Source organism: Oncorhynchus nerka, linkage group LG22 (genome assembly GCF_034236695.1).
Source record: "Oncorhynchus nerka isolate Pitt River linkage group LG22, Oner_Uvic_2.0, whole genome shotgun sequence".
NCBI lineage: Eukaryota > Metazoa > Chordata > Actinopteri > Salmoniformes > Salmonidae > Oncorhynchus > Oncorhynchus nerka.
In genome coordinates this window covers 65,290,413-65,304,290 of record NC_088417.1, presented here as the reverse complement: position 1 = coordinate 65,304,290, position 13,878 = coordinate 65,290,413, and the positions used below count along the sequence as shown (strand labels likewise).

The 13,878-nt window shown below is 43.1% G+C and overlaps 1 protein-coding gene across 1 annotated transcript; it reads left to right on the top strand.

The window, feature by feature from the left end:
* Positions 1-11,305: 11,305 nt before the first annotated feature.
* LOC115104773 (ADP-ribosylation factor-like protein 9) lies at positions 11,306-12,773 on the top strand. The gene is made up of 3 exons (XM_065006816.1): positions 11,306-11,453; positions 11,835-12,008; positions 12,406-12,773. Exons 1-3 carry the CDS (start codon positions 11,306-11,308, stop codon positions 12,573-12,575), a joined length of 492 nt encoding a protein of 163 aa, XP_064862888.1. The 3' UTR covers positions 12,576-12,773.
* Positions 12,774-13,878: the final 1,105 nt, after the last annotated feature.

Sequence of the window (13,878 nt, the reverse complement as noted above, 5' to 3'; positions counted from 1 at the left end):
AAAAACAAAAGTTTATTACCTAACTTAATTCACTTCCTCAACATAAGCTGGTATTATCCTATAGGATTTTTCACGCATACCCTTCGTATTTACCTAAAAACGACCTATAGTTTATCCCCTAGCTTAATACACTTCCTCTGCATAAGCTGGTATTATCCTATAGGATTTTTACGACATGACGAGACTACTGTCTAATCGGATCAGCTTGTCTTCATATCCTATTCATCCACCCCGTATTGATCTTTATTCTACGTTAGAGCAATATCGTGGCGCGACCTACTGATTTATAAACCCCCGTTTAGCTAGACGGAGCGTTTTATATTCGCAGGATTTCCTTTTTCAGTTGAATGTCACACAATCAGGCCAGCGTTCTTCCTGTGTTCTAAATATCCGTCCGTTTCAGACCTCTTTCATAGAGCGGTATCCACGAATATTTCCCTATCTACTTATCAATAAAGTAGCCTACCCATTACAGTCCTTCAGCTAAATATTTTGAAGCGGTATCGTAGGATTTCTATAATTACTTATTCTATTCAGACCTTATAAGCAGGTAACTGCAGCCCTGCGCCCAACATGCCGAATAACACACCCGACACCAGCGAAGTTCACAGCCCCCGCCTACTCACTCACCAAACATGCACATTCATTATACAATTCCCAAGCTTACACACATGCATGCAATTCATTGAATTCAAAAAGTTCTTTCGTTTCTATAGTTTTTAGGAAATTTGAGAGAGAGACCTACTTGACGATCCTCTTGCTGAGGCAGGATCTCTGAAGCGATCTACGCAAACATTTCACTGTTTTCTTACCTTTAGCTGGGTGGCCACCCTTGTTTGCCCAGATCGTCCAAAGATCCCGCTGCCAGCCAAGAATGTCTTTAGTCCCTGATTCTCCTGGCAAAGCTCGCCAAATCTGTAGTGGCCAATCGGTTCAAATATGACACAACCAAGAACTTTGTGAAAATCAATATAGACTTTTAATACACCCGTATCATAAGCCGGAGAGCCCCGCGGGACCCACATCTTTTCCAGCACCCTGGCTCCAGTATTTATCCACATATTACATATGAGCCCATCCCACATGCAAAATGAGTCTACATTCCAATCCGTGCATCCTGTTTGTTTAGCCCAGTAACGCCCACATCTGCTTTCGGCAGATGACAAGACCCTTCCTTTGACCTAAAGATAATATACATCCCCCTTTCCTGTGGTCTGTGTTCAGACCCTGTAATTAACCCCATGTGTCCCCTTTTTATGTGTCCTTTATCTCTAGTTCTTTAGTGTGTTCAGCTGCCCTGGTCGCCATCTCTTCACATGGTTGTCTAAGATCAAACAGACTTATGTGTTTCCCCTGTGATGCGATTGATGTCTGTAATCCATCAGTTGGTCATTTGGCTGACCCCGTCCTTAGACAACCTCTGATCTTTGTATGTCCAGCTGGACTAGGCGTCTATGTCACCTTCCCTTCATGTAGTCTGTTTTTAGTGTTCAACTATTCTATATATCTTATGCATTTGTCTATGTGTTATACCTGCAACCACATAGGCGCTGCACTTCCCAGGAGTCAAGTGTATCCCCTTTCCCAGGAGGAAACGGTGGCTATGGAGACATACATATCTGAATCTCTGGGGCAGGGGTACATTCGGCCCTCCATCTCAGCTGCTTCCTCAAGTTTATTTTTTGTGAAGAAGAAGGAGGGAGGTCGGCATCCGTGCATTGACTATAGAGGTCTAAATTCCATCACGGTGGGGTATAGTTACCCGCTTGCCTCTCATTGCCACGGCGATTGAGTCATTTCACGGAGCACGGGTAAAAAAAATTTAAAAGCGTCTCAGGAGTGCATATAACTTGGTGCGTATCCGGAAGGGAGATGGGTGGAAGACAGCGTTTAGTACCACATCCAGCCATTATGAGTACCTCGTCATGCTGTACGGGTTGAAGAATGCTCCAGCAGTCTTCCAATCTTTTGTAGACGAGATTCTCAGGGACCTGCACGGGCAGGGTGTGGTGGTTTACATCAATGATATTCTGGTCTATTCCGCTACACGCACCGCGCATTTGTCTCTGGTGCGCAAGGTACTTGGGCGACTGTTGGAGCATGACCTGTACGTCAAGGCTGAGAAATGCTTGTTCTTCCAACAGGCCATCTCCTTCCTTGGACATCGCATTTCCACATCGGGGTTGGTGATGGAGTGTGACCGCATTGAAGCCGTGCGTAATTGGCCGACTCCAACCACGGTAAAGGAGGTGCAACGGTTCTTAGGGTTTGCCAATTACTACCGGAGGTTTATCCGGGGTTTTGGGCAGGTGGCTGCTCCCATTACATCACTGCTGAAGGGGGGGCCGACGCGTCTGGGATGGTCGGCTGAGGCGGACAGGGCTTTTGGTCGCCTGAAGGCTCTTTTTACCTCGGCTCCCATGCTGGCGCATCCGGACCCCTCTTTGGCATTCATAGTGGAGGTGGACACATCCGAGGCTGGGGTTGGAGCCGTGCTCTCCCAGCGCTCGGGTACGCCACCGAAACTATGACGTGGGGGATCGGGAGCTGCTGGCTGTTGTCAGAGCCCTGAAGGTGTGGAGACATTGGCTTGAGGGGGCCCAACACCCTTTTCTCATCTGGACTGACCACCGTAAACTAGAGTACATTCGGGCAGCGAGGAGACTGAAACCTCGTCAGGCAAGGTGGGCCATGTTTTTCACCCGATTTAGGTTTACCATCTCCTATAGACCAGGCTCCCAGAACACTAACGCAGACACACTGTCCCGACTATATGATACGGAGGAGCGGGCCATCGATCCTGTGCCCATCCTCCCGGCTTCTTGTCTAGTGGCACCTGTGAGGTGGGAGGTGGACACAGACATTGAGCGAGCATCGCGTATTGAGCCTACTCCACCACAGTGTCCAGCGGGACGGGTGTACGTTCCGCTGGAGGTTAGAGACCGGCTAATTTGTTGGACTCACACGTCCCCCTCTGGTCACCCAGGGATCGGTAGGACGGTGCGATGTCTTAGTGGGAAGTACTGGTGGTCCACTTTAGCCAACGACATGAGGGGTTATGTGTCCTCCTGCTCGGTGTGTGCTCAGTGCAAGGCTCCTAGGCACCTGCCCAGAGGGAAGTTACAACCCCTTCCCGTTCCACAGCGGCCTTGGTCACACCTGTCGGTTGACTTCTTGACCGATCTGCCACTGTCACAGGGCAACACCACGATCCTGGTCGTTGTGGATCGGTTTTCTAAGTCCTGTCGTCTCCTCCAATTGCCCGGTCTCCCTACAGCCCTGCAGACGGTGGAGGCCCTGTACTGTCACAACTTCTACTGAAGGTAACTCCTCTCCCTGTTCGGGCGGCGCTCGGCGTCGCCGGTTTACTAGCCGCCACCGATTCCTTTTCTGGTTGTTTTGTTTGTGTTGCTTTTCACACCTGGTTTCATTTGCGTTTATTTCTGTGTGTATATAGGGCACCTGTTGCCTGCCTTAGTTCGTGCAGGATTAAGCTTGTGTGTATTTGCGCTCAATTATCTTTGATGTTTATCGTTTTCACTATTACGCACGTGTAGTTAAGTTTCGGAACTGAGTTTGTTCCTCCGTGCAAAGTTTCTGTATTGTTTTCACTATTTAGGCACGTATATGTAAGTGTCGGAACTGTGGTTGTTCCTCCGTGTGTTGGCACGAGTTTCTGATCCTTCGAGAGCGTAGTTTTGGATTTTCGTCTGTGCCATTTTTGTATTGGTACACTTCAACTATGACAGACAAAATGAGGGAAAAAAATCCAGAAAATCACATTGTAGGATTTTTTATGAATTTATTTGCAAATTATGGTGGAAAATAAGTATTTAGTCACCTACAAACAAGCAAGATTTCTGGCTCTCACAGATCTGTAACTTATTCTTTAAGAGGCTCCTCTGTCCTCCACTCGTTACCGGTATTAATGGCACCTGTTTGAACTTGTTATCAGTATAAAAGACACCTGTCCACAACCTCTAACAGTCACACTCCAAACCCCACTATGGCCAAGACCAAAGAGCTGTCAAAGGACACCAGAAACTAAATTGTAGACCTGCACCAGGCTGGGAAGACTGAATTTGCAATAGGTAAGCAGCTTGGTTTGAAGAAATCAACTGTGGGAGCAATTATTAGGAAATGGAAGACATACAAGATCACTGATAAAAAAGATCCCTCGATCTGGGGCTCCACGCAAGATCTCACCCGTGGGGTAAAAATGATCACAAGAACGGTGAGCAAAAATCCCAGAACCACACAGGGGGACCTAGTGAATGACCTGCAGAGAGCTGGGACCAAAGTAACAAAGCCTACCATCAGTAACACACTACGCCGCCAGGGACTCAAATCCTGCAGTGCCAGACGTGTCCCCCTGCTTAAGCCAGTACATGTCCAGGCCCGTCTGAAGTTTGCTAGAGAGCATTTGGATGATCCAGAAGAAGATTGGGAGAATGTCATATGGTCAGATGAAACCAAAATATAACTTTTTGGTAAAAACTCAACTCGTTGTGTTTGGAGGACAAAGAATGCTGAGTTGCATCAAAAGAACACCATACCTACTGTGAAGCATGGGGGTGGAAACATCATGCTTTGGGGCTGTTTTTCTGCAAAGGGACCAGGACGACTGATCCGTGTAAAGGAAAGAATGAATGGGGCCATGTATCGTGAGATTTTGAGTGAAAACCTCCTTCCATCAGCAAGGACATTGAAGATGAAACGTGGCTGGGTCTTTCAGCATGACAATGATCCCAAACACACCGCCTGGGCAATGAAGGAGTGGCTTCGTAAGAAGCATTTCAAGGTCATGGAGTGGCCTAGCCAGTCTCCAGATCTCAACCCCATAGAAAGTCTTTGGAGGGAGTTGAAAGTCCGTGTTGCCCAGCAACAGCCCCAAAACATTACTGCTCTAGAGGAGATCTGCATGGAGGAATGGGCCAAAATACCAGCAACAGTGTGTGAAAACCTTGTGAAAACTTACAGAAAACGTTTGACCTCTGTCATTGCCAACAAAGGGTATATAACAGTATTGAGATAAACTTTTGTTATTGACCAAATACTTATTTTCCACCATAATTTGCAAATAAATTCATAAAAAATCCTACAATGTGATTTTCTGGAGAAAAAAACATTCTAATTTTGTCTGTCATAGTTGAAGTGTACCTATGATGAAAATTACAGGCCTCTCGTCTTTTTAAGTGGGAGAACTTGCACAATTGGTGGCTGACTAAATACTTTTTTGCCCCATTGTATATATATTAAACACACTTCTCAGAAATCCCTGCTCTCCTGTGCCTGACTCCTACATCTCTCACCGAGACGCACCTTATCACAATGGTGGCGAAGTAATTACAATATAGTAATTAAACACTGGAATGGTAGATGTGCAGAAGACGAATGTGCAAGTAGAGATACTGGGGTGCAAAGGAGCAAGATAAATAAATAAATACTGTATGGTGATGAGGTAGGTCCACAGTCATAATAATACTTTAATCATTTCCTCTGACTATAGCCTGCCCTATACGGACATGGGAATATTACCTGAAATTAACTAATATGATTTCCAGGAGCTCATTGGTCTTGATTCACACAAAGAGGCCAGATTAGTCTACAGTTAATGTAATCGAGGGAGAATTGCTGAGAAACTTGTTGACTCCTCAAATTTGCCTCTCACAAACCAATGAGATGGTATAGAGCTGTTGTAACTAATATTGGTGCCATAACAACATTACATAGGGGTCAAAGTGCAAATGCAGCTATCGTGGCACAAGTAGACAGCTATTGGCGGTTTAGTTTATTAGGATTCCCATTAGCTACTGCAAATGCAGCAGTTACACTTCCTGTGGTCCACAAAAAACATACAAAGTACAGAACAGTAAGAGACAAGAACATCATAAGATATTACATTAAATTCAAAATAAGAGTTATATATAGGAAAGACACAGAGTCAACATACTATTTACACACTATTCATATACATATTTATATTCTTATTTACTGTACAGTTAAATTAGATCTTTAGAAAGAGGAGATGAGCTGTGATACATTGTTTTTCATCTGTTTTTTAAAGCTAAACTTGGATTTTGCCTGAGTAACCTCTGGTGGCAGAGCATTCCATGATGACATGGCTCTATACATAAGTGAGTGATTCATTAAATCTGTTTTTGGTTTGAGTACCGTGGGGTCACAACAACAGAGGCTGTTGCCTGAATTGCACACAAAAATGCAAGTGATTGTGAAATATTGCAGCATTATCTATACTTTATTGGAAAATCCTACAGGGACAGATAGTGAAAAATACTGATGTACAGTGCCTTCAGAAAGTATTCAGACACCTTGACTTCTTCCACATTTGGTTACGTTACAGCCTTATTCTAAAATTGATAAAATCGTTTTTTCCCCTCATCAATCTACATACAATACCCCATAATGACTGAACAAAAACCGGTTTCGATTTTTTTGCTAATTTATAGAATTAAAAAAAGGCTGAAATATCACATTTAAATAAGAATTCAGACCCTTTACTTAGTACTTTGTTGAAGCACCTTTGGCAGTGATTAGAGCATCGAGTCTTCTTGGGTATAACACTACAAGCTTGGCAACACCTGTATTTGGGGTGTTTCTCCAATTCTTCTCTGCAGATGTTCTCAAGCTCTGTCAGGCTGGATGGGGAGCATTGCTGCACAGCTATTTTCAGGTCTCTCCGAAGATGTTAGATCGGGTTCAAGTCCAGGCTCTGGCTGGGCCACTCAAGGACATTGAGAGACTTGTCCCAAAGCCACTCCTATGTTGTCTTGGCTGTGTGCTTAGGGTCGTTGTCCTGTTGGAAGGTGAACCTTCGACCCAGTCCGAGGTCCTGAGCGATCTGGAGCAGTTTTTCATCAAGGATCTCTCTGTACTTTGCTCCGTTCATCTTTCCCTCGATCATGACTAGTCTCCCAGTCCCTACCTCTGAAAAACATCCCCACAGCATGATGCTGCCACCACCATGCTTCACCTCAGGGATGGTGCCAGGTTTCCTCCAGACGTGACAATTGGCATTCAGGCCAAAGAGTTCAATCTTGGTTTCATCAGACCAGAGAATCTTATTTTTAGTCTTTAGGAGCCCTTTGGCAAGCTCCAAACGGGCTGTCATGTGCCTTTTACGAAGGAGTGGCTTCCGTCTGGCCACTCTACCATAAAGGCCCTGGTGTACAATGGTATTCCTTCTGGAAAGTTCTTTAATCTCCACAGAGGAACTCTAGCGCTCTGTCCGAGTGACCATCAGGTTCTTGGTCACCTCCCTGACCAAGGCCCTTCTCCGAGTGCTCAGTTTGGCTGGGCGGCCAGCTCTAGGAAGAGTCTTGGTGGTTCCAAAAATCGTCCATTTAAGAATGATGGAGGCCACTGTGTTCTTGGGGACCTTCAATGCCGCAGACATTTCTTGGTACCCTTCCCCAGATCAGTGCCTCGACAATCCTGTCTCGGGGCTCTACAGAAAATTTCATCGATCTCATGGATCGGTTTTTGCTCTGACATGCACTGTCAACCGTGGGACCTTATATAGACAGGTGTGTGCCTTTCCAAATCATGTCCAATCAATAGAATTTACCACAGTTGGACACCAATCAAGTTGCAGAAAGATCTCACGGATGATCATTGGAAACAGGATGCACCTGAGCTCAATTTTGAGTCTCATAGCAAAAAAAAATTCCTACATGTTTTAATACCCAATTAAAATGAAATACTCTGTCAATTCTTAAGAATTTGTAAGACTCTTATTTGCATAAAATGGACAGAGACCAGTCTCAAAATCAATCAGCAGCGTTTATTCTCGAGAGTACTGAACATGATACAGTTTACCACAGGTTATAAACTGAAAATGACGTCATTGGTTTTCGTACTACCCCGTCTCATCTCCACTCCAGTACAATGGCTGTATAGTTCTCAAGCCTTCCCACATCGTCTCTTCCAACTTATATGATTTATGACCGAGCCTAGGTCTGCCTGTGTAGATAAGCATTCCAGCCAGTCTGACGATAAATTCATTCATTTCTACCAAGGAACAGACAGTCATTGTTCTACTTCTTGATTATATTTACACACATTATATTCAGTACTAGGATTATAAGAAAATTCATACATCTATACAATAACATAATAGTATTCTGATTAGTCAGCCCTGATTGAAAGGTATACATAATTAGTCATTATTGATAAAAAAAAATCCCTAAACAAAGGTATTTCTGTTTTGTATTAAAAACGTGTTCTCGCTTTGTCATTATGGGGTATTGAGTGTAGATTGAGGAATTTTTGGTATTTAATACATTTTAGAATAGGGCTGTAACAAAATGTGGAAAAAGTCAAGGGGTCTGAATACTTTCCGAATGCACTGTATGTAAACAAAACATATTGCAGTTCTGCACTTTACAGGAGTAACAATGATCCATGTATCTGTACCTTTGAAAAGAAAAATGGGATAAGATAACTTCATGTTGCTGTTGTGAGAGAACAGGTGTTCTGATGGCATCCTGCTGTGTCTGCATGTTGAGCAGGAGGAGGGTGGACAGCGCCAGGTGCTAGTCCTTGGCCTAGACCAGGGGTGGGCAAACTTTTTGACTCGCGGGCCACAATGGGTTCTAAAATTTGACAGAGGGGCCGGGCCAGGAGCATTTGGAGGGAGTGTTTGGGCCGGATATACTAAAGCATTAAATGTAGTGTGTGCAAACCTCATAGCACAGTAAGAACACTACAACCCAATTTATTAACTGTCTTTCAAATGTGAAAAATAGCCCTTATCAGTTAATAAATTTGTCTCAAGGAATATGCAAGATATGGCATTTACATACTGTTTCGCAGATACTGGGAGGAGGAAATGTAAATAGATTAAAATAACATACGCACTGTGATTTATCAAGATTGCGTCTGTTTTTAATAAGTTTCAATCGAAGGTGCAAAGTTAAAGAAATCAACATTTATTGAAAAATGGAATCACTTTCAACATTCAAAACATATTATTACACAACGAAATACTCAAGCTCAATAATATCTACTTGTGTTAAACTCCGCAAAATCATGGATGGATTGTCCTGACCGCGCGCTCTACAAACTCGCCACGGACGCCCTCGCCTTCACGCGCAAACAGTACACGTGTATCGTTGCCAAGCACACAGACATAGGCTGTATTAAATATCCTACCTGCAGCTGAAAATTTAAATTTAAATTAAGAGTGATGTGCGGCGTGTTAATTAAGCTACTGTACCGCTGCTGTGCGTAAATGCGCATTGCTCTTAATTAAAAGACGCACTTCCAAACTTTCCATATGCATTTTTTCATAACACAGCAGAAAAACTCACCATTTCAGTGGGAACAGTGTTGTTGGTCTCCCTTTTTTGCCAGTGCATCAAAGTCTGGAGTTAGTTTTGTTGTGGCAATTCTCAGGACAGATCTGAGGTGTTGGTCAGTTAACTTGGATCTGTGATGGGCTTTGTTGATTTTCATGACGCTAAACGTCTGCTCACACACGTAGGTCGAGCCAAACAACACCAGCATCTTCTGCACCGTCCTCCGGAGGTTTGGAAACGGCGGTGTCGTTAAGTGAAGCGTAAAAGTCATTCAGTTTAAGAGACTTGAACTTCTCCTTTGAGACGGAGTCAGACTGAAGATCGATCAGTTCCAATTGCAGCTCCTGCTGTGCTGATTCGGGGTCTTGTGACAGGGGACAGGACACCAGTTGAAGTGACTTGTCAATTTTTTCAAAATCACAGAACCGAAGGCAAAATTCTCTGTGCAGATCGTCCAGTGATTTGCAGTATTTCTTCGCATTTCGGGCGGCCTCTTTCTGCACCGCTAGTGTGGGGAAATGTGCGAAAGATTTGTTTGACATTTGCCTGGAGAATAAAACCAGCTTGGATTTGAAGGCTCTCACATTTGTGTACATGTCGTGCGCAAACTGATCTTTCCCCTGTAGCTTCACCTTCAGCTCATTCATGTGTGAAAATATGTCCACAGCAAACGCAAAGTCACAAAGCCAGTTTGTGTCGCTCAGCTCGGGGAATTCTTCGGATTTCCCCATTAAATTAAAAAATGAGCGAATCTCGTCTTTGAGCTCCCAGACTCGAAATTAGGTCCTGGTGATCTGCATTAGTTTCTTCCAGGAACGTAATGAACTGACGATGATTAAGTCCCCTTGCTCGTATGAAGTTAACAAGTTTTACAACTTTACACAGAGACTCCTGATGAATGATGCAGTGAAGTAAAATAACATCCTGGTCAGGGTTTTCTTCTTTCACTTTATCCTGGATTCTTTTCAGCAGCCCGATGTTTTTTCCAGTTAAATTTGGCGATCCATCCGTGGTGACATTGGCAAGTTTACTCCAAGGTAGCTTCATTCTCTCGATGACAGCAGACACCTGTTCATATAAGTCCTCTCCTCGCGTTTTCCCTTTCAGTGATTCCATGCTCAAAAGCTCCTCCGTTATCTCAAAACTGTCGTTAATCCCTCGGATAAAAATTAGGAGCTGAGCAGTGTCTTTTATGTCGTTACTTTCATCCAGTGCTAGTGAATATAACTTAAAGGACTCCGCCTTTTTGTTTAACTCGCTGACTATATCTTCGTCAATCAGTTCCACGCGGCGAGTCACTGTCCTGCGTGCTAAACTGATTTTTTCAAACTTGGCTTTGCTCTCCGGACACAAGAGACCTGCTGTCTCTACCATGCACTCTTTCAAAAACTCGCCTTCGGAGAAAGGCTTGCTAGCCTTTGCTAATTTGAATGCCAGCAAATAACTTGCCTTGGTACTTGACTCTTGAATTGCAGTTTGTCGGTGAAAAAGTTCTGTTGACTCTGTAAATTAGCTGCCAACCTCTGAGCAGTAGCCGCCCGTTCTTGTGTTGACTGCTTGCTAGCATAGTTTGCATGCTTCGTGGCAAAGTGACGGCTGATATTGTACTCTTTGAAAACCGCAACAGCTTCTTGGCATATCAGACATACAGCCGTTGATCGGACTTCAGTGAAGAAGTATTTTGTTGTCCACTCCTTATTAAACACTCGGCATTCGCTGTCCACTTTCCTTCTCTTTGGTCCGCTCATTTTCACAGAAGGGCTTAATGGTGACGTGAAACGAAGTGAAAATTAAAGTGAAATAAAGAGAAATACGCGCCACTCCAACAACGGTCAATGTGTTTTGAGTGCGCCATCTATTGGGGAAACGTGGGCATTGCAGGGAAAGTGGAAAAAAGGAGGTTTTTACTATAATTTGGACAAGTTCGGCGGGCCGGATTAAAAAGCCTAACGGGCCGTATGTGGCCCGCGGGCCGTAGTTTGCCCATGTCTGGCCTAGACGGAGCTGGGAAGAGCAGTATGCTTCAGGGGTTGACAGCCACAGACGGAGACAAGAGAGGGCACTGCCGTCCCACCAGGGGTTTCAACTTTATGAGCCTCAGTGCCCCTGCCCGTCAGCTGGATTTCCTAGAAAGTAAGCTATGCAGTTTGCACAACAGATTTTTGCATATGCTTGCAGGGCAATTCAACCGGCCTGTAAGACTCCATGCAGTGCTTTAAGCCTTCTCTATCACCTTTTTAATTTTGTCACATGGATTTTAAACTATAAGATTGGCCCTGAAAATGCCAGTGACTTTACCAAAAGCATTATAATCATGTGCCTTTGCTTAGACTCACTTATATGTTTGAACAACATGCATCATTTACCTTTTCTTGAGTGGAATAATTCATTTGGCCTTCTTGTAGTGTGTCAAACAAATAAGAAAGGAGAAAACATAAGTTCATACATCTTCTTTATTGCCTAGCAACACCTCTCAAGTAACCTACCTTCCTACCTCTGTCTGCTGTCTTCCAGTTGGAGGGGCTGAGGATTTGCGTATGTACTGGGCAGAGTACCTGGGGAAGACGCATGCCCTGGTGTACGTGGTTGACTCCTCTGATAGACGACGTCTCCCACAGGCCAAGGCTGAGCTGCATCGCCTCCTCAGACTGCACTCACAATTTCCTGTGGTGGTCCTGGGGAACAAACAGGTGACCTTGACTATTATACGGGCTTATACTGTCTATGGGCAGATTTACATCGGAGATAGAAAGACCAAGAGAATGGAAACGTATTCAATTTTTATCGAAACATGTTGATCTTAGTGTGGGCAATATGAGTGTCTCGGATATGGATAGACCTATACTGGATACATGTATGCTCTCCAGTGAGCACATACTGTTAGTAACCTCTCACTTGAGCAGTGTTATAAAGATACTGTTATAAGTGTGATGTTACAACTGTCATGACCAGTATTGTGATACATCCATGCATCGCTGTTTAGATTGTCAAACTGTTTTATTTATGATTTAGTCATTTTAACAGGTGCTCATCACACCCAGTGTGACTTGATAGTAAACTTCACTGTCCGTCTTGTGTCCCCTCTAAGACAAGCCAGACGCATTGAGTGTGTCAGAGCTCCATGAGGCCCTGTCTCTGGAGGCGGTGGCTGACAAGAGGAGGCTGTTCCTACTGGCTGCCCAGCTAGGCTCAGATGGCCTGATTGTCTCCCGTAATCTGCAGGCCTTCCAGGACTTGCTCCTACAGCTCGTCTGATGCCCCAGGGCAGGAGTAGTGAAAAGTGGGTTGACCAGGCATGTGGGATGGGGAAAGTGGTCCATTGATGTGCCCGTGTGGTAAGGACCAGTGGCAATTGGCCATGACTGTGTGTGAATACTTTTGAACTAGAGTAGATCCTTCAGGGCCATCTGGAAGGCAGGGAGCGAAAATGGTTTGATACAGTCAGGTCCATAATTATTGGCACCCTTGATAAAGATGAGCACAAAAGACGGTATAAAATAATAAATACTTTATACTAATATACTAAATTAATTAAAAATCCTACAATGTGATTTTCTGGATATTTTTTTCTTCTCATTTTGTCTGTCATAGTTGAAGTGTACCTATGATGAAAATTACAGGCCTCTCTCATCTTTTTAAGTGGGAGAACTTGCACAATTGGTGGTTGGCTAAATACTTTTTTTTACAGACAACGAATCTGTTGTGTTATGAAAGACACATTTTAGTCAATCAATCTTTTGGTCTTAATCTTTGACCAATAACCCTAATTTTATTGTTCATATTAAATCAACCCATCTCATGAAACCTGAAATGTGTCATTAAAAATGACTGATAAATTGATAAAATTTCTTTGAAATAATCTTATGTTTGTCATTGGTTTCACATTGTCACTGTATGGCATATTGGTGTTCTGGCATCAGAGTTGCCCAATTTAACTTAATATGGTTTTTGTATCTACCTAACTGTTGCTAAATTTTTTAGTAAACATTTTAAGGATATTTTGATGACTCAATCTTAATTATTTATGTAACAAAAAAATATTAGTATAAATGGAAAAATGTCAGACAATAGAACTTTACACATGCATGTTTAAAGTAAATGATCAATCCAAACAATTTCTTAGTATTACCATAAATGTTTGTCTTTGACTATATATGGAAAGTAAAGACTGAAATTACATTCTAGAAAGCCTGAATTGTCATCTAAAATATAGTTAACACCAGTGCCAAAAAAGGCAGCACAAGCATTTAAAAAAATGTAATGTAGTAAAAATATACAAATGTTAAGCTGTCATTTGTTGATTTATAATGTTAAGGGGTTAACTATTATCTGACTAAGTTTAGATTTTTTAATTGTATTATTACAATTAGTAAAAAGTTGGCTGTTCAAGAAGCCACCATTTTCATAGAATGACCCAGTTAATATAAGTTAAGTAAACTGATGGTGGATGGACTTTGTTGTTGTTGACAAATTCATGCTCTGTTTGAATTATTCAATATTTGTATGTTTTAGGAGGCAGTTGTTTTGCAGACGGCTTTTATTGAAACATACCTTTCAA